Here is a 23,846-nt window from a genome sequence, read left to right as displayed (position 1 = left end):
GAAGCATTTCCGAATGTAAGTACCGTTTTGAAAAACACTAAAACAGGTTTGTTCAAGCCAAATTTATTTTTACATAAAAGAGCACGCCTTAAACTACTCTTCGACATGTTTCCACCAATGTTTCAACATTTGTCATAGTGGGTGACTAGCTTGACCAAACCTTCCCCAAAGAAACATCCCGCCAGTGAAGACAACCATAACTCCACAGCAATTTTTTTTTTCGTCGTCATCACTTTCAAAACGCTTACCGCCGAGCTCGCGCTTTAGATGCAGGAACAAGTGGTAGTCACATGGCGCCAGGTTAGGGCTGTACAGCAAATAATCAAACTGCTCCCAACCGAACTGTCGGATTAACGTTTGGATGGCACCAGCAGTATGGGGACGAGCATTGCTATAGAGTAACACAACTCCTTTACTGAGCATTCTTCTTTTTTTGTTTTAAATTTCACGTCGAAGTTTTCTCTGAGTCTCACAGTATCGTTCCACATTGATGGTTTCACTCCTGGGTACGAAATCAACCAGTAAAACCACTTTCCTGTCCCAGAACACTATGCACATGAGTTTTTGTGCTTACATTGCCGTTTATAACTTTTGCTTTGTGGGAAATCCTGTGTACCGTCACTCCATTGTTTGTTGTTTCAATTCTGGGGTGATATGGCGAAACCACGTTTCGTCACAGTCACGATTTGGTTTAAAAAGTCCTCTCCTTCCTCACTGAAACGTGTGAGGAATGTCAAAGCACTGCCAAGTCGTTTGGGTTTGTGGACGTCTATGAGTATTTTCGGAACTCAACGGGAACACAGTTTGCGATAACATAAGCGTTCGTTAACAATCTCATGCAAAACATTTCCCGAAACTTGAAAAAAAAAAACTAATCTGAAAGTATTGTCATTGTACACCGTCTATTTTCACAAATTTTCACATCCACTTTCCTTACCAACTCATCAGTCATAACAGAAAGTCACCCACTTCGTGGACATTTGTCCGCCCTTCGTTGAACTGCCTCACCCATTTTCGCATCATTCCATCACTTATTGCATTTTCACCGTAAGTCTCTAAAACTTGACGATGAATTTCGACAAGCGTTACGTTTCTTGCTTTCAAAAACCGGATAACAGAACGAATATCACAGTCGGCGAGTTCCGCAATTGTTTTAAACGTTATAATGATCACAGAACACCGCACACTCGCGACAACTCAACCTTACTGGCGTCAGTGGAAAGGCAATGAACTAGTGAAACTAGTGCGCATGCGCGGAGCGCCGACGCTAGCCTGCGATGGCGTTCAAACGAAACGGTGCGTACTTGCCGGACACTGTTAGGATGTTTCGTTGAAGAAGGTTTAGAGAAGTTAGTCACCCACTCTGACAAGTGTTTGAACGATGGTGGCAACTATGTCGAAAAATGGTTTAAGGCGTGCTCTTTCATGTAAAAATAAATTTAGCTTTAACAAACCTGTTTTAGTATTTTTTCAAAACGGTACTTACTTTTCGGACACGCTTCGTACTAAATTATTTTTCCTTAATACCTTGCTCGAGATACAGGCTAAGCCCCGAACCCCCTTGCGTACGCCACTGATAGAATGCTTGATATTTTGTTACTTAGTGAAATGTTTTACAATTATATTTTCAGTTCTCAGAGAAGACTTTGCAATCCTTGCTAACTCAGGCTCCAGCATTCAATTTCATTGTCGAGTGAAACAAGAAGTAAAGTTTCCAGGCGACCCTTATTGGTACCACAACGATGACCTTATTGTCAACGATCACCAGGACACCAGGCGAGAGATTTTCCTCTTACCTGTAGGACCTGACACTGTTACCACAAAATTAGTGGTGCATAATATAAGTGACTCCGATTCTGGTAAATATACGTGTGTTGCTGGGGACTCACCATGGATAATGTTAGTAGTTAAAAGTGGTAAGTAATAATTTGTTTCTGTCAATCAGAGCAATTCCTATATCTCGTTGAAAAGTCTTGCAATTAGGTAGGTGTGTAGCTAAAAAAGACCCGAGACTTTTTACTTGAAATTTGATCACATTGTGTTCCTGAGATCCTAAATAATGTTTTCAGAAAATTTTCAGACTGCAGTAACCTCAAAAAGTTGCCCAAAATTACGATGGAATGCACCAACTATGGGCCAGGTACATAAAAGGCCCACGGGTTTTCGATTTAATTTTGATCATAATGAATTCCTGAGATCGCGAAATGTGTTTCCATAAAATTTCACACCGTGGAAACCTAAAAAAATTGCTCAAAATTTCAATAGGATTTAATCTCTATGGGCAGGGTAGATAAAAGGGCCCGCGGCTTTTCCGTTTAAATTGCATCACAAAGTGCAAATCAGGTTTCAAGTAGTGTTTTAGAAGCATTTAAGTAAACAAGTTTAAATTTACAGAAGTTCGTTCAAATGACAACTACAGTTTATGAGATTGCAAAATTTAACGTGTCATACTATCAATAATTTTCCACTGTCCAAAAATTTCTAAAAACGCTGCGATACATCACATACATAATAAGATCAAACTCACCAAAAGAAACGCAGACTTTCTTCATTATCACTTGCCCCATATAAAATGAGGTATGCCCCATATAAAATGAGGTATGCCCCATATAAAATGAGGTATGCCCCATATAAAATGAGGTAGGCCACCCGCAGCAGAAGACAAGGGAGCAGGTTGCTCTTCCTGGATTTTGGAAAGGTGTTCTAGGAATACGCATCAAGACAGGCTAACTTGCTTAGTCACATACTATAGTAGACTCTACTTAATACTATATTAAATACTAGAATTCAATACGTAGTTTAGTGAAGTTAATAAAGATATGTGCCTAACAGTTGAATTATGCCTGTATTATATGCATACATGCTTCAAAGCGTGTGTATGTCTTTTGCCCTCGTTGGTAAATACCCTGCGAGCATCCCTGGAAATACTTAAAATAGATTTTCTGCACTATTTTTTAGGTTTCACGGTTTGATTTTTTTTTTTCGAAAACATTGTAACTATGAAACCTGAGCAACACATTGTGATCAAATTGCAATCGAATGATTCCGGGTCCTTTTACCTATCCGACACGTAGGCGGTAAATTCCATTGTATTTTTGGGCAAACTTCTTGCGTTATCTGCAGTCTGAAATTTCCTGAAAGCAGTACTTGGGTTCTCAGGAACACGTGATAAAATTTGAACCAAGAAACAGTTGGCCATTTTATCTGCCCCACTCCGGTAATTCCATCGTAATTTAGGATATATATATATATATATATATATATATATATATATATATATATATATATATATACAGGGTGGGCCATTTTAATTAATCCACGGAAATATCTGAAAGATGATAAAACATAGAAGAAATTTTTTAAGTACACGTTATATATTGCTAAGGGGGAAAACCAATTCCGCCAAAAGTACCCCTCCCCGCCCCCCGTAAATGGGGGTAACGGGGGGTAACTTTGAAATGTCAAATGGGAACATGGGTCGAGTAACACCTCGTTCGAAAGGTCTTGGAAAACTAAGTAACGCTATACCAAAAGATGTTTCATATTGTGCACCAGTTTCAAAATGGCAGCCATGATATGGTTCGGAAACTCCAGTACCCGTAGTATGAAAACCATGGAAGGTAAATGAGTGGAACAAAATTGAAATACGTAAATATCATAGGACATATCGAGTGGTGTGATCCCTGTGATCCTAGTGGCCTCCCTAAAGGGGTCTTGGGGGCTAACTTCAAAATTTCAAATAGTAACATGAGTCGAGTGGTACCTCGTTCGATAAATCTTGCAAAATCAAACATATTGCAGGAGAAAACGATTGAGGTGAAATGGTAGTGTTCTCAAAAGGCCGCCGAAACATAGTATCCGTGTCAGAGAAAAGGTTTAGTACCCGTAGTATGAAAGCGATTGGAGATAAATCAACAGAAGAAAAACTGGAGTAGCTCCAAGGGCCAACTGATAGGTATCCGGGGCCAACTTGAAAATTTCAAATAGCAGCTTGAAGCGAGTAACATCACGTTACATAGACAAATTAATATCAAACAGCTTCTGTAAGAAAATTTTCGACATGAGACACCGTTTTCAAAATGATCGCAAAGACATGGTGACTGTGTCTAAGAAAACGTCTAGTGCCGATAGTATGAATACGGTTAGAGATAAATGAAAATAACGAAAATTAAATAGGAAAACCACGGAGGCGTTCCAAGGCTCGAGAATAATACAACAGAGATAAAAATATTAGAGTAAAATTGCCATAATGTATAGAGAGAAATCCAAGTCCTGCAAAATAATCTCTCCCTGCGCTCTGTATGTGAGTGGGGTGGAAAATAACAGTGAAAGTTCAAACGAGAACTCTACTTTAATTCGTAAATTAAGGCTAACCTTACAAATAGGTATGGTGTGGTTGAAACATTTGTTTGTAAGGATGACGCTGTAGTGACTAAAAAAACAGAAACTTTTATGCATTGCGTGCTGGTTATTCAGAAAGCATTTCGGGGATATACGTACACACCGTTTCGTCCCTCAAGCTCACAATATGACATGAATGCTAATAGTTAATGAAAATGTAACTGTGGCCATCCGCGTTAACTTAGTGCACCAATTCTATATGCATGAAGTCTGCCTTCCAAACAGCATTGGGTAGGTCAAGCGTACGCCCGAACCGTTGTCCGATCGGACATTGAAATTTTGAAGTTAGCCCACAAGCCCCTTCAGGGAGGCCACTGGGATCACAGGGATTACATCATTCGATATGCCCTATGATATTTACGTATTTCAATTTTGTTCCATTTATTTACCTTCCATGGTTTTCATACTACGGTTACTGGAGTTTCCGAACCATATCATGGCTGCCATTTTGAAACTGGTGCACAATATGAAACATCTTTTGGTACAGCGTTACTTAGTTTTCCAAGACCTTTCGAACGAGGTATTACTCGACCCATGTTCCCATTTGACATTTCAAAGTTACCCCCCGTTACCCCCATTTACGGGGGGCGGGGAGGGGTACTTTTGGCGGAATTGGTTTTCCCCCTTAGCAATATATAACGTGCACTTCAAAAATTTCTTCTATGTTTTATCATTTTTCAGATATTTCCGTGGATTAATTAAAATGGCCCACCCTGTATATATATATATATATATATATATATATATATATATATATATATATATATATATATATATATATATATATATATATATATATATATATATATATATATATACAGGGTGGGCCATTTTAATTAATCCACGGAAATATCTGAAAAATGATAAAACATAGAAGAAATGTTTGAAGTAAACGTTATATATTGCTAAGGGGGAAAACCATTTCCGCCAAAAGTACCCCTCCCCACCCCCCGGAAATGGGGGTAACGGGGGGTAACTTTGAAATGTCAAATAGGAACATGGGTCGAGTAATACCTCGTTCGAAAGGTCTTGGAAAACTAAGTAACGCTGTACCAAAATTTGTTTCATATGGAGCACCAGTTTCAAAATGGCCGCCATGATATAGTTCGGAAACTCCAGTAGCCGTAGTATGAAAACCATGGGAGGTAAATGAATGGAACAAAATTGAAATACGTAAATATCATAGGGCATATCGAATGGTGTGGTCCCTGTGATCCCAGTGGCCTCCCTGAAGGGGTCTTGGGGGCTAACTTCAAGATTTCAAATAGTAACATGAGTCGAGTGGTATCTCGTTCGATAAATCTTGCAAAATCAAACATCTTGCAGGAGAAAACGATTGAGGTGAAATGGTAGTGTTCTCAAAAGGCCGCCGAAACATAGTATCAGTGTCAAAGAAAAGGTTTAGTATCCGTAGTATGAAAGCGATTGGAGATAAATCAACAGAAGAAAAACTGGAGTAGGTAACTGACGTAAGGCACATCGAGAGGTGTTGTCGGGGTGACTCCACTGAAAGGTATCCGGGGCCAACTTGAAAATTTCAAATAGCAACTAGAAGCGAGTAACATCATGTTACATAGACAAATGAATATCAAACAGCTTCTGTAAGAATATTTTCGACATGAGACACCGTTTTCAAAATGATCGCCAAGACATGGTGAATGTGTCTAAGAAAACGGGTAGAGATAATACGGGTAGAGATAAATGAAAATAACGAAAATTAAATAGGAAAACCACGGAGGCGTTCCAAGGCTCGAGAATGATACAACAGAGATAAAAATGTTAGAGTAAAATTGCCATAATGTATAGAGAGATATCCAAGTCCTGCAAAATAATCTTTTCCTGTGCTCTGTATGTGAGTGGGGTGGAAAGTAACAGTGAAAGTACAAATAAGAACTCTACTTTAATTCGCAAATTAAGGCTACCTTACAAATAGGTATGGTATGGTTGAAACATTTGTTTGTAAGAATGACGCTGTAGTGACTAAAAAAAGGTGAAATTTTATTTGAATGGTAACGCATATCTGTATGGCTAAGTATGATTTGATGCGAAAACAGAAGGAACGTTATACGAAAGAAGTTGTCGAATAATGCAGTTGCTGGAACTTACAAACGTGTGAATTTGCTAATCTCCGTCGCCACAGAAACTTTTATGCAATGCCTGCTGGTTATTCGGAAAGCATTTCAGGGATATACGTACACACTGTTTCGTCCCTCAAGCTCACAATATGACATGAGTGCTAATAGTTAATCAAAATGTAACTGTGGCCAAGGGCGCCCATGTTATGGTTTCCAAGGGAGGCAAGAAAAAGCGACATTTCAAATAAAGTTTCAAATTTTGCTGTAGCTATTCTAAAAATTCTATTGAGTTTACGATATTCCGAAGCACAATTTCCTCTAGGGCGGCGGGAGCCCCCTTGCCCCCCTTATGGGCGCCCTTGACTGTGGCCATCTGCATTAACTGAGTGCACTAATTCTCTATCCCTGAAGTCTGCCGTCCAAACAGCATTGGGTAGGTCAAGCGTACGCCCGAACCGTTGTTCGGTCGGACATTGAAATTTTGAAGTTAGCTCACAAGATCCCTTCAGGGAAGCCGCTGGGATCGCAGGGGTCACATCATTCGATATGCCCTATGATATTTACTTATTTCAATTTTGTTCCATTCATTTACCTCCCATGGTTTTCATACTACGGCTACTGGAGTTTCCGAACTATATCATGGCGGCCATTTTGAAACTGGTGCTCCATATGAACGAAATTTTGGTACAGCGTTACTTAGTTTTCCAAGACCTTTCGAACGAGGTATTACTCGACCCATGTTCCCATTTGACATTTCAAAGTTACCCCCCGTTACCCCCATTTTCGGGGGGTGGAGAGGGGTACTTTTGGCGGAAATGGTTTTCCCCCTTAGCAATATATAACATTTACTTCAAACATTTCTTCTATGTTTTATCATTTTTCAGATATTTCCGTGGATTAATTAAAATGGCCCACCCTGTATATATATATATATATAGGTTTCTGCAGTCTGAAATTTTCTGGAAACACTACTTGGGACCTCAGGAACACATTGTGATCAAATTTGAATGAAAAACCGCGGGCCCTTTTATCTACACACCTACCAAATTGCCATATATGAGGAGGTTGCCTAATTCGGGAAGGAGCATGGGAACAAAAGTTCAATGATAATAATTAATTTCACTTTGTTGAGTTGAGTTTGCGTCACTTGAAGTTTGCAGCCTATTCAAGATCGAAATTTTTAATCTTTGAATCGATTTGTAAGTTCAGTTGTACAGTTCTTATATATTTCCTGTTTATTCTTTATTCTTTACATTTAAATTGCAGAACGAAGGATTCCGTTTGGTCCATATAAAAATGTGAATCCCTATTCATTACACTTACTTAAGTTGATGTTAGTTTTGTCATTTAAATTTTGAAGCTGATTCGATATCGAAATGTAACAATTTCAACCAATTTAATCAAAGTGAGTGCAAAGAGCTCCTTTAAAAAGCGTAGAATCACATGTTCAGTTTTGGTCTATATAAAAGCAAGTGAAGCAAATTATAATTTAAATTCGCCGTTGCATTTTCATTTACTGCGTCAAATGTGTTCATATTTGTCACGAATGTTATTATAGAAGGTGTAAAGAATAATTTCAAGGTGGTGGGTATTTTAAGATTCAATATTGTATGTGTTATTCTTGTATCCCAATATTTGAGGATGCCAGTACCCTAATGTGGAGAAAAATGAAAAAAAAATAAAATCTTTGAATGTAACGTTCCACGATTGTGCCTATCAGGCTAAGTGAGACGGATGATTAAGGCAAATGAACAAGGGCGCCCATCAGGGGGGAGCAAGGGGAAGCGCTCGCCCCCTCTAAGAGAAAATCGTACTTGAGAATATCGAAAGCCCAATAGAATTTTTACATTAGTTATAGGAAAATTTGAAACTATATTTGAAATCTCGCTTATATTTGCCCCCCTCTTGGGAAGCACAACATGGGCGCCCTTGCAAGTGAATGATGATGGAAGAATTGGTGGAATGCAAATGTGGCACGAAACAGGAGTTCTCGAGAAAACACATGGACAGGATGTTATCCACCGCAAACTAACTTGGCCGGGGATCCTACGCACCAAAAGTTAGCGCTCTATAATGTGGAGGAAAGGAGTATTTCTGGTTTCTAAGAATTCGTTTACCGAAACTCCTTCATATATATATATATATATATATATATATATATATATATATATATATATATATATATATATATATAATATAGGTTGGTAGGTAACTCAACCGAAAAACTTTGGGAGGCAGTTCCTTATACGAGATGGAAGAAAAAAAGTTCTAATAAACATGGGTCGAAAACCGTCTCCTTTCAGAGTTATGAACTACCGAAAATTCGAAATATCACGTTTCAAAACGCCCTGGCTTAGAAACTATAGGATCTATTCCAAGCGGTTTAAAGAATTACACAGGAACTGGTATACGCTCTATCTAAATATCCATGTTTCAGAATTCACCGACACCAGCGAAACGAACGCATCATTAGTACTTAAAGGAGTATCCCTATACTTCAACTTCCTTTTTACAGTTCCTTTCACCGATAACGGAGGGTGGTAAATCATGGAAATTTAGATAGAGCACATACTAGTTCCTGTGTAATTCCTTAAACCGCTTGGGATAGGTCCTATATTTTCTAAGATAGGGAGTTTTGAAAAGTGATTTTTCGAATTTTCAATGGATCATAACTCTGAAACGAGACGTTTTTCGGCCCATGTTAATTAGAATTTTTTTTTTCGTTTCATATAAGGAATCGCCTCCCAAAGTTTTTCGGTGGAGTTACCTACCACCCTGTAGTCCTGTCCGTTTCCGTGTATCCGTGTGTTCGTTTGGAAGAGAAAAATCTCAAAGGCTATTTGCTGGATCACTACCAATTTAGGTCAGGGTGAAAGGGGACAAAAATTAGGAATCGATTTGATTAATTAATTAAGGTTATAAACGGAAGTGGTAGAAATCTATCGTTTCCGGTTTTAAGGTTAATTATTATAAAGTAAAAAAACGGTAGTAGATAGCAAGCGGTTGCCTGCAATCAATTAAAGATCCCAAGAATACATTCCACCTGCAGTTTAATATCTGTACTGAAACTAGATGTATTAGAAATAAACCAGTTCAGGTTTTAACGTTGATCGCTATAGGGTAAAAACGGTAACAGCTAACGGGGAGCAGATTCTTTTTAAAATCAATTAAGCGTTCATATATTTCCACCTTGACTCTAGTATCTCTATTGAAACCGGAAGTGGCAGAAATCAGCCACTTCCGGTAGTAATTGTGACCAATTTAGAGTACAGAAGGAAATAGAGAGAAGCTGTTTTCTGGAATCAATTAAGCTTCCCAAGAATATATTCCATCTCCACTCTAAGTTCTTCATTAAAACTGGAATTAGTAGAAACCTACTTCAAGTTTCGGTTTCAGTATTAAATGAGAAAATAGCACTCCATACGGACCAAACTCCTTCACGTGAAGTACACGTGACACTGCTACTTTTAAAGAGTACTGTTTACCAAAACTCGTTTACCTAAAGACCTACTTGATGGGTCAGTATCGATTTTGACCAGCGTTGGAGAGTCAATAGTTGGGAATATTGTTCATTGGTCGAGATGATATTCAAACCGGAAGTGGTCGAAATAAAACCATTTCTGGTTTGCACGTGGTCGTTGTACAGCAAAAACGGTAATAGATAGCAAGAAGCAGTTGTCTGCAATCGATTAACATGTCAGAAACACATCTAGCACACACCCTTAACTCTTTACTAAAACAATCCACTACAACTTCTGGTTGTAATACTGATTTACATAGAGATGAAATTCTTCCGGTTAACGTCCCACACTTATGCCCTTTCGTTCAAAAGACTGCATAGTGCATAGTCCGTCACAGTAGGAGATGTGTGTTACAAAGAGGAATAACTTTAGTGAGTAGAGTAACATATAAAGACGTCACTTGTTTACCTCTTCCTTCAACTTTTCTTTGACTCATTCGCATATACAGTGAGACCTCGATAACACGAAGCTGATGGGAATAAACAAAAATTCGAGTAATTAAGATTTGAGTTATCAAGGTGGCGTCAACAAAAATTCGAGATATCGAATTTCTGTGTTCCTCATTAAAAGTGACTATATAAACTATATAACTGGAAGTTCTATTCATTCAACCTCTATAATTCGAAATTTTATTCATTCAATCTCTATAACTCGAAAGTTTATTTGTTCAACCTCTATAATTCGAAGTTTTATTCATTCAATCTCTATAGTTTGAAGTTTTATTCATTCAATCTCTATACCTCCAAATTTTATTCATTCAACCTCTATAACTCGAAATTTTATAAATTCAACCTCTATAACTCGAAATTTTATTCATTCATCCTCTATAACTCGAAATTTTATTCATTCAACCTCTATAACTCGAAGTTTTATTCATTCAATCTCTATAACTCCAAATTTTATTCATTCAACCTCTATAACTCGAAATTTTATTCACTCAATCTCTGTAACTCGAAATTTTATTCATTCAATCTCTATAACTCGAAGTTTTATTCATTCAACCTCTATAACTCGAAATTTTATTCATTCAACGTCTATAACTCGAAATTTTATTCATTCAATCTCTATAACTCGAAGTTTTATTAATTCAACCTCTATAACTCGATATTTTATTAATTCAACCTCTATAACTCGAAATTTTATTCATTCAACCTCTATAACTCCAAATTTTATTCATTCAACCTCTATAACTCCAAATTTTATTCATTCAACCTCTATAACTCGAAATTTTATTCATTCAACCTCTATAACTCAAAGTTGTGATAGTTTCTTAAATTAGATAAGATGACTAGTAAAAATAAAATACTGTAGGCAGGTCTTTCATGTCTAGACATCAGTAAAATACAATTACAGTACACATTACCATCAATGACAGGACTAGCAACAGTGACAATTACGTAAAAGCATAAAGCTATAGTTTCAAGTTGTCGAAGTCACATCAAGAGAAATTCGAATTATAGAGGTAAATTTCGACTCGTACAGGTTCGCAAATACGAAAGCTCGAGTTATCCAGGTTTTTAAATATGATTATGAAACCTTTAAAGATCGACTTATCGAGGTTGTAATTTTTAAACGTTCGACTTACAGAGGTTATTTTAACATTAAGTGTTATGGAGTGTCAAAGACAATATTTTTATTTAAAAAATCGACTTATAGAGGTTCGAGTTACCCTGGTCCAACTGAAGAAGCATTTTATCATAGTTTATAGATTGCTATCACGATTTCAGAGTGCATATCAGGATTTTGCTTACCCTGTACCTATAGGCCTAAGTTAGATTTGACCTTATTGTTTCTCTATTTTGTAGCACATCAGGAAAAGCCTTCGTCAATACCACGACTAAAGCCCCGTGGACAAACATCGACTCGCTTCTTCTTCGACGCTGCTACAAAGAAATGTAAACCTCTTCAGTTTCCAAGTTGTCACAGGAAAAGAGGCACTTTCCGGACACTGTATGCTTGTCAAAGGAAGTGCATACCAAAGAACAAAAGTAAGCAATCATTTATTCATGGTTGATGGATCTCTCTTCTGTGTTTCTCTTACTCATTTTTAGTCCCAATTGCAAATTTACTTCAAGAGCTTGTACTTCTATTTCTGTTCTTGTATTTCTTCTTACAAGGCAGGGTACCCAGGTGTAACACGCCGATTGTGATAAGATTGCACAGACATAAAGAACATCGAAAATGAAGCGACACGTATTTTTTATATCGGCCAACAAGCACATTGAAAGGGTCAAATAGGGGCATAAAAATGGGGTCAAAATGAGATTATGTGGAATATAGCGAGAACGAGAAGAGATATCGGAAAATGTTAAATGTACGAAATACTACCCATAGTCGACGCAATTCAACGAGGTAGAACGCGCCCATGAGAAGAGAGCAGAACATCCGGAAATGGACCAATCACGTGTACAACATGGTCACAATATGTTACGGAAATGAGCGAAAAGGATGATAAGGAGCAGGAAGAAAGAAGAAACGAAAACAGAAATTACGTATTTTTGTTTTGGATGCATATGTTGCCCATATGCGAAAGGGAGGCAGATTTATCTCAATGCCCCAAGATGGGATAACACGCAGGAAGGATTCAAACGCCGTTATATAGACAGCCAGCGAGACAGCACTGCGCAGTAGGTTGCATATATCGCGTAATGAGATCAGCGATGAAATGGATGTTGTAAACGAAAATGTGTGTAAGCAGTAGCAACACAAAAACAAAATTGTTACTAATACTGTTATGTTGTACGCGTATTTTTGTAGTGATATAATGTTGATACTCATGTGTGGTACTGATATTAATGTTGCTATTTATCTTACGTATGTGGACCACCTGCTATTACATTCTACTGTGCTATGAATTTTTGTTCCCATTATCTGATATATGCAACCCACTGCGCAGTACTGTATCGCTGACTGCCTATACAAACGGCGTTTGCATCCTTCCTGCGTGTTATCCCATCTTCGTGCATTGAGATAAATCTGAGTTTTTTTCGCATATGGGTGATGTATGCACCCAAAGCAAAAACACGTATTTTCTGTTTTCGTTTCTTCTTTCTTCCTGCTCCTTATCACCCTTTTCGCTCATTTCCGTAACACATTGTGACAACGTTGTACACATAATTGGTCCATTTCCGGATGTTCTAATCTCTTCTTATGGGCGCGTTCTACCTCATTGAATTGCGTCGACTATGGGTAATATTTCGTACATTTAACCTGTTCCGATATCTCTTCTCGTTCTCGCTATATTCCACATAATCTCATTTTGACCCCATTTTTATGCCCCTATTTGACCCTTTCAATGTGCTTGTTGGCCGATATAAAAAAATACGTGTCGCTTCATTTTCGATGTTCTTTATGTCTGTGCAATCTTATCACAATCGGCGTGTTACACCTGGGTACCCTGCCTTGTTAGTATTAAATGGTTAATCCGTTCTTAAGCATTAACATATCCTATGCTTCCTTCTACTTCCGAATTATCTCGCAAGATATCAACCTGTGGCCTAGGGTTCCAAACTCTGCACAGGAAGTCCAAAAATCCTGAAAATTTTATACACACTTACTATCCCATAAGTTTGTGTGTGTTTTCTTTTATCTCAGATTTACGCGTATATTTCTTGTGAAAAATGCCAAAACTTGGGGGTCACTAATTTGAGACGCTAACATTTCGCGCTAATTAAATTCCTTCAAGGGTATTATCAAAAGAAAATGAAATCTTACGTCCCACGGTTATGCCAATTATTTTTGTCACTGAAAAACGACGGGGTTAGGCCTCCCGGCCCCGGCCTAGATCCACCACTAGTTTTACAGTGATTATTGTAGAAAGAATGGAGTCAATTTAGTACTAATCACACTTAACAGGTGATCAGTGTTGATTCTTTTATTCTTTTCTGTTTTCAACCTAACAAAGCGAAATAAAAGCAGCAACAAAATTATTTGATATTTATGGCGGTGTCCCGGTAGTTTGTGAATGTATTACGAAACAACAAATTACTGTCATTATCTTTTAAGATATTGTTTATCGTCACTGAATTTATAGGCTTATCGTCCTTCAATTATGACGTCATGCAGTGTAATGGATGGTTAAGCAATGCCAATATAAACAATTTAACCATTTTCATGGTACGTCGATATAAGATATATAGTGCATATTCTACTTGTTGCTGAAAAAGGTAATTACTTTAATAAAACATGGTACACACATAGATAGTGAGAAAGGTTTAGTATCAAACAATCATGCATGATTTCGTTGTGAAAGATAGTGGCAAGCAGATAAAGGGTTTTTGGAAGTTATATCGGAATTGGGGCAAAATGGTCCCTTAAAATTGTACTGTACAGGGAACAAAATATCCCGTGTCAAATTGAGCAGGGCAATATATTTTACCCTGTGAATAATATGAAGTCAATGCTGCCTGTGATAGAGTGTGTGTCCTTGTTTTGTCATCTGTTGGCGTGTTAGAGACCTGGTCGAAAATTTTTAATAGCCCCTCTATTCCACTTCGTATTTTCTTTTTCATTTAGTTTTATTTTAGTATTATTTTCGTTTTTATAGTTTTCCACTCATTGTTTTTATAGTTGTAGAACTTATTGTTTCATTAACATTTTCAATGAATAAGGAAACTAGCATTTTCTTATCGAAACAAAACATAATTTTGGTTAATATGTATATGTTCCAAGGATGGGGCCATTTTATCCAAGGGGTTGGGGTAAAACGGTCATTCACAATAGATCCATTTATTTGCACATACAACTTGTTTGGTGAAACTTTCACTTCTTCCACCTATTTACATATATAGAAGAAAGAATAAAGAATATTGTACTGCAAAATCATCGACTTTCTATTCATAGCAACGTTGCTATTTCAATTTCAACCTTTACGGGAGGTGTCTACTATGCCGCCACCTTCCCTATAGTTTTACGAAGTGATATGTTCTTTATAATTATTCTACGAAATTATGAAATTTCAGAATACTTCGTTAGCAAAATGTTGATTTTTTTTGTATATTTGTTTATTCTTATAAATTACTGAAATCACAGAACATTCATGTTTACACAGGTAGTTAAAATTATGATACATATAAGGACCTTATATAGCTCCTAACAAGTCCGAGATTGAAAAAAACGATAAACCAGATGATATGAGTGAAATAAAACCAAAAATAGTTGATATGATAGTATATTTGGACCACTTGGATGCCAAGTAACATATCTCCAAAATTGTAATTTTTCAGAAGACAACTTTCATTATCTCAAGAAAAAATCACACTACTTTTATGATTGCAGCCAAAAACATGATTTTAAGGTTTACTTTCTAATGCTGATAGGGAGCAATAAATACCTAGTACCGTATAGGGTGATTCAAAAAAAGAACGTTAAATTTTCAAAAGTTAAATAATTTCATGAAAACATTTTTTTTTTAATATTTATCTAATTTAATACTAAACTAATGCCATTTTAGAATACATAAAGTACAATTTTAGTAAAAGGTGACCACTGGTTTTGCCAGTGGCCACCAGTTACTATTTGATACCAAAATGATCACCATCCCCTTAGGTATTGATCAACACCAATATAAACTCTCTATGACTTACCGTTCCCGAGATATTGGTTTCGATTTCGGGAGATTTAAGAAGCCACATCTCGGGATAAACCAGTGGTCACCTTTTACTAAAATTGTACTTTATGTATTCTAAAATGGCATTAGTTTTACTATTAAATGAGATAAATAATTTTTAAAAAATGTTCTTATGAAAGTGTTTAATTTTCAAAATTTCCCGTGTATTTTGAATCACCGTGTATTTTGTTGATGCAATTTACACGAGATGTTTAAGTTCAAAGTTCTGTCCTGCAAAATTTCCAATTTGGAGTTACATCTCTTGGCATCGAAACGGTCCATTTGTTACCTTTTCCTGCTCCCACGTTTCTCTTCATCGACCCTTATGTATACCATGTATTATTTTTGTTTCCGTAAGAAAAAAAGGTCAGATTTGTCATTCTGCAGATTGCACCGATTAAGCAAATTGTGCAGTAATATACTATTTTTTATTCTTTTTTTTTAATTTGAAGATGCTGTAGCGAATTGCACTGGTCCATTGAAGGCGAAACGTTGCAAAAATATTCCGAAATACCCTCATTCTTTGCTGTCTTCCGATAGTGAGGGAGAAATCATGGAAAGAGATGACGAGTGCGCAGACTTTGTGAAAGCTGGTTGCAGAGGAAATAAAACCTTAAGACGTCGCTGTAGGAACAAGTGTTTGATAAAAGTCTCAGTGATCAAGAAACAAAGACGACAAGATGAGTCCAGACAAGAGAACAAAACAAAAGGTAAGCTAAATTATTTATTTTTTTAAGTTGGGATATCAGTGTCAGACTCAGTCTTTATCAGCGGCGTAGCGTAAGGGAACGCCGGTATGCCCGGCATCCCCTATTAATAAGAAAAAATACGTATTTCATTGTATATAAATTGTTTGCTTGTAATTATCACAATTATTTCCACTGCAATCTTCTGGATGTGCTCTCTCGCCTTACTTTGATAAGCGGAACCTACGCATGCGCGTCACTCAGATGCACATTTTCTGTCTTTCCTCTTGTCGTATGCTATGTTCCTTGGGCATCCAGGCCTACTGCAAGAAACGGGGTTTTCGTCTGCTTTCTGTGGAGTGCGCATGCGCAACTACTTGCTTCCTTAACTCCCTTCACCCCTTGCAACTCTACATTTTGCTTTAGATATACGCTGGCATATCTTCAAGTATTTCCAACTCCATCTATTTTGAACTAAGCTATAGTTTCTGTACAGAACGTACGAGCGCTAACGTCAAGGAAAGACAACAAAACAGAAATGGATAGTTCAATGCCTTTTTGAAGCATGTCGGTTATGTAAATAATAGTATAAAAATAGTTATACTTTAATCGTAATTAAATGCATCGTAATTGTAATCGTAATTAAAGGCAAACTATTAATCTTCATCATAAATACATAGTATGTCCAGTGGGTGGCCAGAAATTCTTTGAGGGAGCTCACACACACAAGCATAAATATAAAGCATCCTGTAGAATCACGGTCACCGATCTGGTAGACCAATAGAGCCAGCATTCTCGCCCCTCGCAAAGATTGATTGGGCCCTTCAGTCATTAGCACATATCCCGAGGAGATGCGGTGGACATGTCTCCTCCATCCGATTTGAAATTGTGATGATTTGTATCCGAACGCCACAAAGGAAAGTGGGATGAAATTGTTTCCCTTGACTTGTTTCATTTTAAAAAAAGAATCGTGTTTTTTAATATTTCATTATCATTTATTATTGTTAGTCTTGTTTAATTCCTGTAACGATTCCTATAATGCTATTGTGATCATCATAATTTTGCTCAAATAAGAGTATTGTTGCGCCATACATAGTCGATTTTCTTTCATAGTTTTGGGGAAGTCATTATTTATATTATTACAAAACAAGTGTCCTAAAATTTTAATGTGGATCATTGTGGATGCGTAAATAGAAACATATCAATTATAAATATGCATGTATTCAGATTTCAGAATGTGTTCACGACACTTGATACGTATCACAATTTTATCTACATCGCCTGGTATATAATATACAACAGGTTCACCTCAGAAATCAGATTCATCTACCGTAATATGAGTTTCATCACCCCTCCCCCTAGAGTAAGCCTCAAATATGCCCTCCTCCAAATGTTGAAGACAACTCTGATCCTCCACAGCATTGTTTTTCAACTTCATAAATATTTTGAACATCGCTTTAAAAAATGGGAACGGTCTTACCCGTTCCCCGAACGTTGAAGACAGATTTGCGCCCCTGCCTTCAGTATCTGGATATCTGACAACGAAATACATACTCAGAAACAGGCCCCCAGAGCTGGTTTAAGTGTTTTCTATTTACATCTTCAAATGATATACGTATATACTCAGGCCCATATTCACGAATGGGCGTCTGAGTTTCGGACTCAAGATAACAAATTTCTAGGGGTGACTTTTTAAAGAACGAGATTGAAGTATGGTATGCGGAGAAAGAAGCTGCCCACGAGAAAGAAATAAAGGGAACTATACTGGAAACAATGTTCATACAACAGCGGGGCCGAGTTTTCTAGTCACACGGTAGTGGTAAGAAGAAGCTGAGACAATTGCTTATTGGCTTCTGACGTAATCCACGCATTTGCTTCTGTATGTCCCACTAGGCCACCAATTAGGGGGCCTCAACCTAAATTTTTTACAACCCTATATTTCCCATCGGTATAGCTATGTATTGCTGATTTTAGTAGTATTGTATCGCACAAGTGTCTAACTTTGGCATCCCCATTTCGGAATACCACGCTACGCTACTGGTCTTTATTCCTTCACCTCAAAAAAATTCTCAACTTTTCACTTGACAGCTATTTCGGTTCAACTTCCATTAAGCCACCAGAAAAGAAGTACCGGAAGACTTTGCACATTAGGAGTTACTTGGCACAAAATATGAAAATAGTTTCACAGTCCTCTGTCGGTAAAACCATGAACTGTAAAGAGAAAGTTTCAACTGCCACCGTAACATAGAATATGTAACTGTATTTTGGCTATAATATTGGCGGTTAACATCAGTTCTAATTACCGGGAGGGTTCATTGTTGTAGAGGTATAGAAAGTAGTCATTGTAAAGGCCGACAAAATTTGAAAGATATCACCTACAAGAATTTCTGTCAAAGTTAAGTCAGTTTCGTAGAATACTACTGTGTATAATGGGACTTTGATGCAATAGTTGAAATTGAAATGTGAAACGTTTTAAAGTCATAAAAAAGTAAAACTGGGAGAAGGCGGTTTCAGCCTCTACTCGGGGTTACTTTGCACCGATCCAAAACACTTCTTAGGTACGAAATTATTACTACTGGAATCTTCTGCATTCTAAATTTAGGTAAATTTCTTATTTAAGTAGATGCTGGAATGAATTTCTTGTTGGAAAATAAATTATGAATAGTGGCGGATCCAGAAAAATAGTTTAAGAGGGGCTTCACTCACAAAAGCTACGTTTTTTTTTTTTTTTTTTTTTTTTTTAAGAAATCACTAGACTTTTGGGGGGTGGAGGCTTGAAGCTTATACGCATAGTAATGTCTAACATTAGATTAAAAAAAAAGAAAGAAAGAAATCATGCAGTTTGAGTGGGCTTCAGCCTGAAAGTTCCAAACCCCGTAAATCTTCCACTGATTATGGTTGGGATGATATTCTTGGACATAAGGAATAACCAAGACAAATAAGTTCACGGTATTTTTTTTCTGTTCCTGAGTTGGCATTTTTGTGGGACCTATGCTAAACTATGAGAATGCGGTTCCTGTGCTGGTATCAGAAAATACAAAATTTTATTTACAAATAGCGATGGTTCATACTAAGTACTGGTACCAACAGCATCATTCTAATTTCAATGTTTGTAGAATACATGCAGTTTTGTGTAGGAAGTGATATCTACAGGGTAGTCCGGAAGTGAGCGTACCCCCTTTTAATTTCAACAGTATAGTGTTAGTTATGGTAGAATGTCTGTACACAGTGACCTTGAAGTCGTAAGAGTCAAAAACATCGGAATGATCACCATCCATGTCGTAACACAGCTTAATTCTGCGCCAAGTTCTCGCAGATGTTTTGAGGAGATACTCCGGAGTCATAAGGGTGAAGGCGTGTTCTACAGCTGCTCGTAATTCCTGCGTTGTGTGATATCGAGTGTTTCTTGCTTGTTGTTTTACGAAACCCCAGAGAGCATTGGTGACAGACCTAAAGAAGTTAAGGTGACAATACAATACAGTTTAGAATAGTTTCTGTGTCAATCGATGAAACTCATCCAATATTGATCAGATTTTTCTTTTTTTCTTTTTTCTTTTTTTCTTTTTTTTTTTTTTACGATCTTAGTATGCATATGCCCCATTACTGTGTGCAAGTCTTCGGTTCCCTACTTATGGACTATCAAAATTAAGGTTAATCTTTCCGAAACGAAAAGAAAAACCTCTAATTGCTGTTGAGATCAAAAATATGTGCAACAAGCCTATTAAATATTAATATGAACAAGAAAGTAAGTAATGTGATTGGTTAGCCATGTGGTAAACGTAATATGTGCTTATAATGAGGATCTGCTTTTTAAAAAATCAATGGGTGATTTTTTTCCGACTAGGAAAATTTACAACGCAGTTTGTGATGTCTCTATATTGTGATGTCTCTAAATTTAGCATTCATTTATTTCAGTTCACACTTCGTTATATATTTACCCTAAGTTCGGTTTTGATGTAATAAAGAATTACTTAAACATAATTCACTAACTAACTGTTCAAAATGATATAACACAGAATACGATATATGCGAATTTATGTATTTTTCGAAGATACTTTAACATTTACCTTTCCAATTTTTATTAAATATCTTCTTTATAAACGAATATCCACACATTAACAATGGCATACCTTTGATGTTCTAAATTAACTGTAAAAACAAAGGATGTTATAAATAGAGGATCTGTCCATATGTATAGTTATCCTATTAAATCGATGAAGCCAAAAAAACAACCGAGCATCGGCACGTCTGATTGGCTACTCTCGTTTCCATCATCGTCTGATTGGCTACTTTCGTTTCCGCCATGATTGTTGGCTCAAAACATTGCGATCCTATTGGGCGGAGTGGGCAGAGTAGGGGTGGGGAAACTGTGACGTATGGCTTCAAGATTTTGTTGTAAGGGCAGATCCTCTATTTTATAAGATCCTTGGTAAAAATCCTAGATATTCATGTCTGGCCCAAACTAAATAACATAAATAGGCAGATCTGGCCATAGAAGAAAATCATATCATACGTTACGGACCATTGTCCATAGTAACACATACATATTATCTTTATAATATTGATTTGTCGATTACCGTACTATTTATTAGTAGTAAACAATTCCAAAGGGCTCTACGATAGAAGCCACAATAGTAAACTACCAGCTCTCCACAGAGATAGCTGCTGAAGAGATAGTATTAATTTTTAAAAAAGTCCAAATGATCTAGGATCCTTAATCAGCGTTCAAACTCAAACGAACATAAAAGTCATCACAAAGCCAGTAGTAAATGACATTAACAAGGCAAATTTTCGGACTATATTTGAAATGCAGAGTTGCGTCTTCTTCGAGGAATAATAATGTAAAATAAATAGAAATGTTAATCAAAATTACACAAAAGCGTTCCATGAAATAATAAATCATAGAGATAGTAGGCTACCACGTTTTCTAACGTGGATATGATTTCATTAATAGAAAAGTAACAGAAAAGAACATAAATAACTTAAACAGTTTAATAGTTAAATAGAATTGTATAGATAGTTTAAGCCAAAATCATTAAACCATGTAGTGACATATGACGAGGATTTAAGTTCAGACCTTCATTATTTCTTATCTAATATATTTAAAGAAGAAATTAAGCATACCTCGCAAAACATAGCATTCAAGCACACCTAATAAAAAGAAATTTTGCAAAGAAAATTCATTTATGGCATTAAGTGATGACTTTTGACGAAAAACATCACATTTATAGGCACTGGTTTACTACGTGTGTATGCTGCATTGTTCTAAACCTGCACTAATAAAAATATTCTCCAGCCGCATTTTTTTCACGCGCTACCCAAGCCAACTGTCTTAAGTTAGTCACAAGGAAGCGAGTGACGTTAGATTTACATCGAAGTTGCACCACCCGATGTGACGTAATGTCACGTGGTATTATCACGGGGGTCAAGGTGAAAAAATCGAGGCCTGCAGAGCTTCTAGCTTCCTTCACTTGCTGACGCTCGTTCAGCTATGTTTCTAAGTAAATCACTTTTTATGCGTTATATATTAGGTACAAGCACAAATGAGTATTATTTTTTAATCATTTTTTAATGATAAAAGTGTTACGAATTTTTTTTTAAAAAATAAAAAAAAACTTTCTTTGTGCTGGGTTTGAACCCATGCCAAAAGCCTTGTTCAAACCCGTGCCGTGCGCTCGCATGCTCGGCCACGAGGACCAACAGCAGCTGGCGTTTGATTTCTGCTTTATGTATGGTACTTGGTGAGACACACATAACTTCAACCAATCAGAACCGTGTATTTAGCACCTATGGCTAGGATCGAGCGTGATTAAAATATATGCGCTCCAGCCAATAAAATTAAGAATTCACTGTTTGTAGTGTTAAAATAAACTTACAGATGCGCTGAGAAAATTTATCATTTATTAGCTATGAGTGGAAAGAAACCAGAAAAGTGAGTGGTTGGGATGCTGACATGTAATAATCCAGTTAATGTGCACGAGACAGAGGAGTATCCTCTCTTGGTTTCTTACGTGCCAGAAATGGTAGCTCAGCAGAATGTTAGGTTATTCCTGTTAGCAGGGAGTAATCTACACCCCCCTAACACCCCTCCAAATTTCTTTACACACACCTCTGGGTGGAAAAGGAATACTCCCCCAAATCCAATTGTATCAATCAGTATCATATAGGTTATTTATTACATCAAGTTAAAAAAGGTTTAGCGTTTAGGAAAGCAGGCAATATTCTTATTTATTTATTTCACTTCAAAATACGAAGCGACCTCGTTCTCATGTACGGCTTCGAGAACCACACGACCTCATTGTTTCGGGCGGTCTGGGTTCCGCTGTCGTTTCCGAGAAAAGAGATTGATGGACAGATACAGATGACTGAAATTGGCAACGTCTTGAGCGGTCATTCACCTACGTCCTCCTCAATAAGGAAAAATGTGACAATATAGTAATAAGCTTATACCAGATTCAGTTGGTAAGTGCTACTCTCCAACAGGCTCGCAACTAGAGGGGGGTTGGGGAGGGCCTGGCCCTCCCTAAATTTCTCATGTCCCCTCCAGACCTCAATACAAAATGCACAATTTAGGTATTTGTAAGAAAATTTTTAATGCCTTACCCCTCCTAACATATTCATGGCCCTCAAAGCTCTGTGGCTGGTTTAGAGCCTGCTCTGCAAGTGGTGTATCAACGGACGGATGTTAGAAGGGTGTAGTCAAAACGTTTTTAGAAATGAAGAGATCGATTGAAGTAAGAATTATATATATTTTAGACTGAGTCTAGTGTTATGCAGGAACGCATTTGGCGCTAGCTTAATTTTTTGTAAAGTATATTTTTATTCACGTAATTCATTGAGTGAACCAGGGCTCATAGCGAGTCACTTTTTTAACTAAAATTTACTTTTTTCAAGTTGGCCACTAAAAGTTTTTTTTTTTTCAAATTTGTCACTAAAAGTTACTTTTTTGAGAGGTAAAGTGACTTTTTCGTGTGATTTATGTTTTGCATTGGCAGTTTTCTGAGAAAAATATAAAAACAAATGGAAAAAGGCAGAAACTTGTTACTCATTACTCTTCAGAAAGCTTCAGTATGTGAAACAATCAGCTTCATTCTCACTTCAGCTTTTATTCTTTCTAAAGCACAGTGGACGGTTGGTGGATGCTTAAGTTCTCAAGGTGGGGTTGAGAACCCTTCTGTGTCTATTCTTTCTTCTATCATAATAATCTTTTAGTTTTCTCTCGTAATAGTTAACGCTCCGTTCAACGTTTTGTGTGTATGTTTGTGTGGTTCATCATGTTCGTCTTGTGTTATGCTTTTTGTATGTTCTTCTTAAGAGTAGGTGATGAATTTGAATATTTCACGTTTTTGAGAACTCTTAATGTGAAGTTAAATGTAATGCCTGGGATGAAGAAATTCTGAAATAGGCCAGAACTGGTTTCACTTACTCAGAAGCTTTTTATATCTACTAAGTCTGCTTACCGTAACTACAAAGCATATTTTGAAAACCTAAGAAAGGAGGAATCTCAAAAAGAAGAAGTAAAGAAGAAACAAAACAACAAACAAAGAGAGCGAGA

General features: G+C 36.9%; 1 protein-coding gene across 2 annotated transcripts in view; it reads left to right on the top strand.

Moving 5' to 3' along the window:
- The window catches only part of LOC145662196 (WAP, Kazal, immunoglobulin, Kunitz and NTR domain-containing protein 2-like), a 43,371-nt gene that overhangs the window by 13,408 nt on the left and 6,117 nt on the right, over positions 1 to 23,846 (top strand). Inside the window, exons 2-4 of one of the 2 annotated variants that reach the window (XM_081727528.1) lie at positions 1,632 to 1,916; positions 11,803 to 11,985; positions 16,058 to 16,315. In XM_081727528.1, coding sequence (XP_081583654.1) covers positions 1,632 to 1,916; positions 11,803 to 11,985; positions 16,058 to 16,315 — 726 coding nt within the window. The remainder of the gene's footprint in view (positions 1 to 1,631; positions 1,917 to 11,802; positions 11,986 to 16,057; positions 16,316 to 23,846) is intronic. The other variant, XM_081727530.1, reaches the window with a different exon arrangement.

The sequence above is a fragment of the Thermobia domestica genome, chromosome 10 (assembly GCF_964235325.1).
Source record: "Thermobia domestica chromosome 10, izTheDome1.hap1.1, whole genome shotgun sequence".
Taxonomy (NCBI): domain Eukaryota; kingdom Metazoa; phylum Arthropoda; class Insecta; order Zygentoma; family Lepismatidae; genus Thermobia; species Thermobia domestica.
The sequence above is the reverse complement of the archived record's forward strand: the minus strand, read 5'-3'. Positions and strand labels throughout refer to the sequence as shown.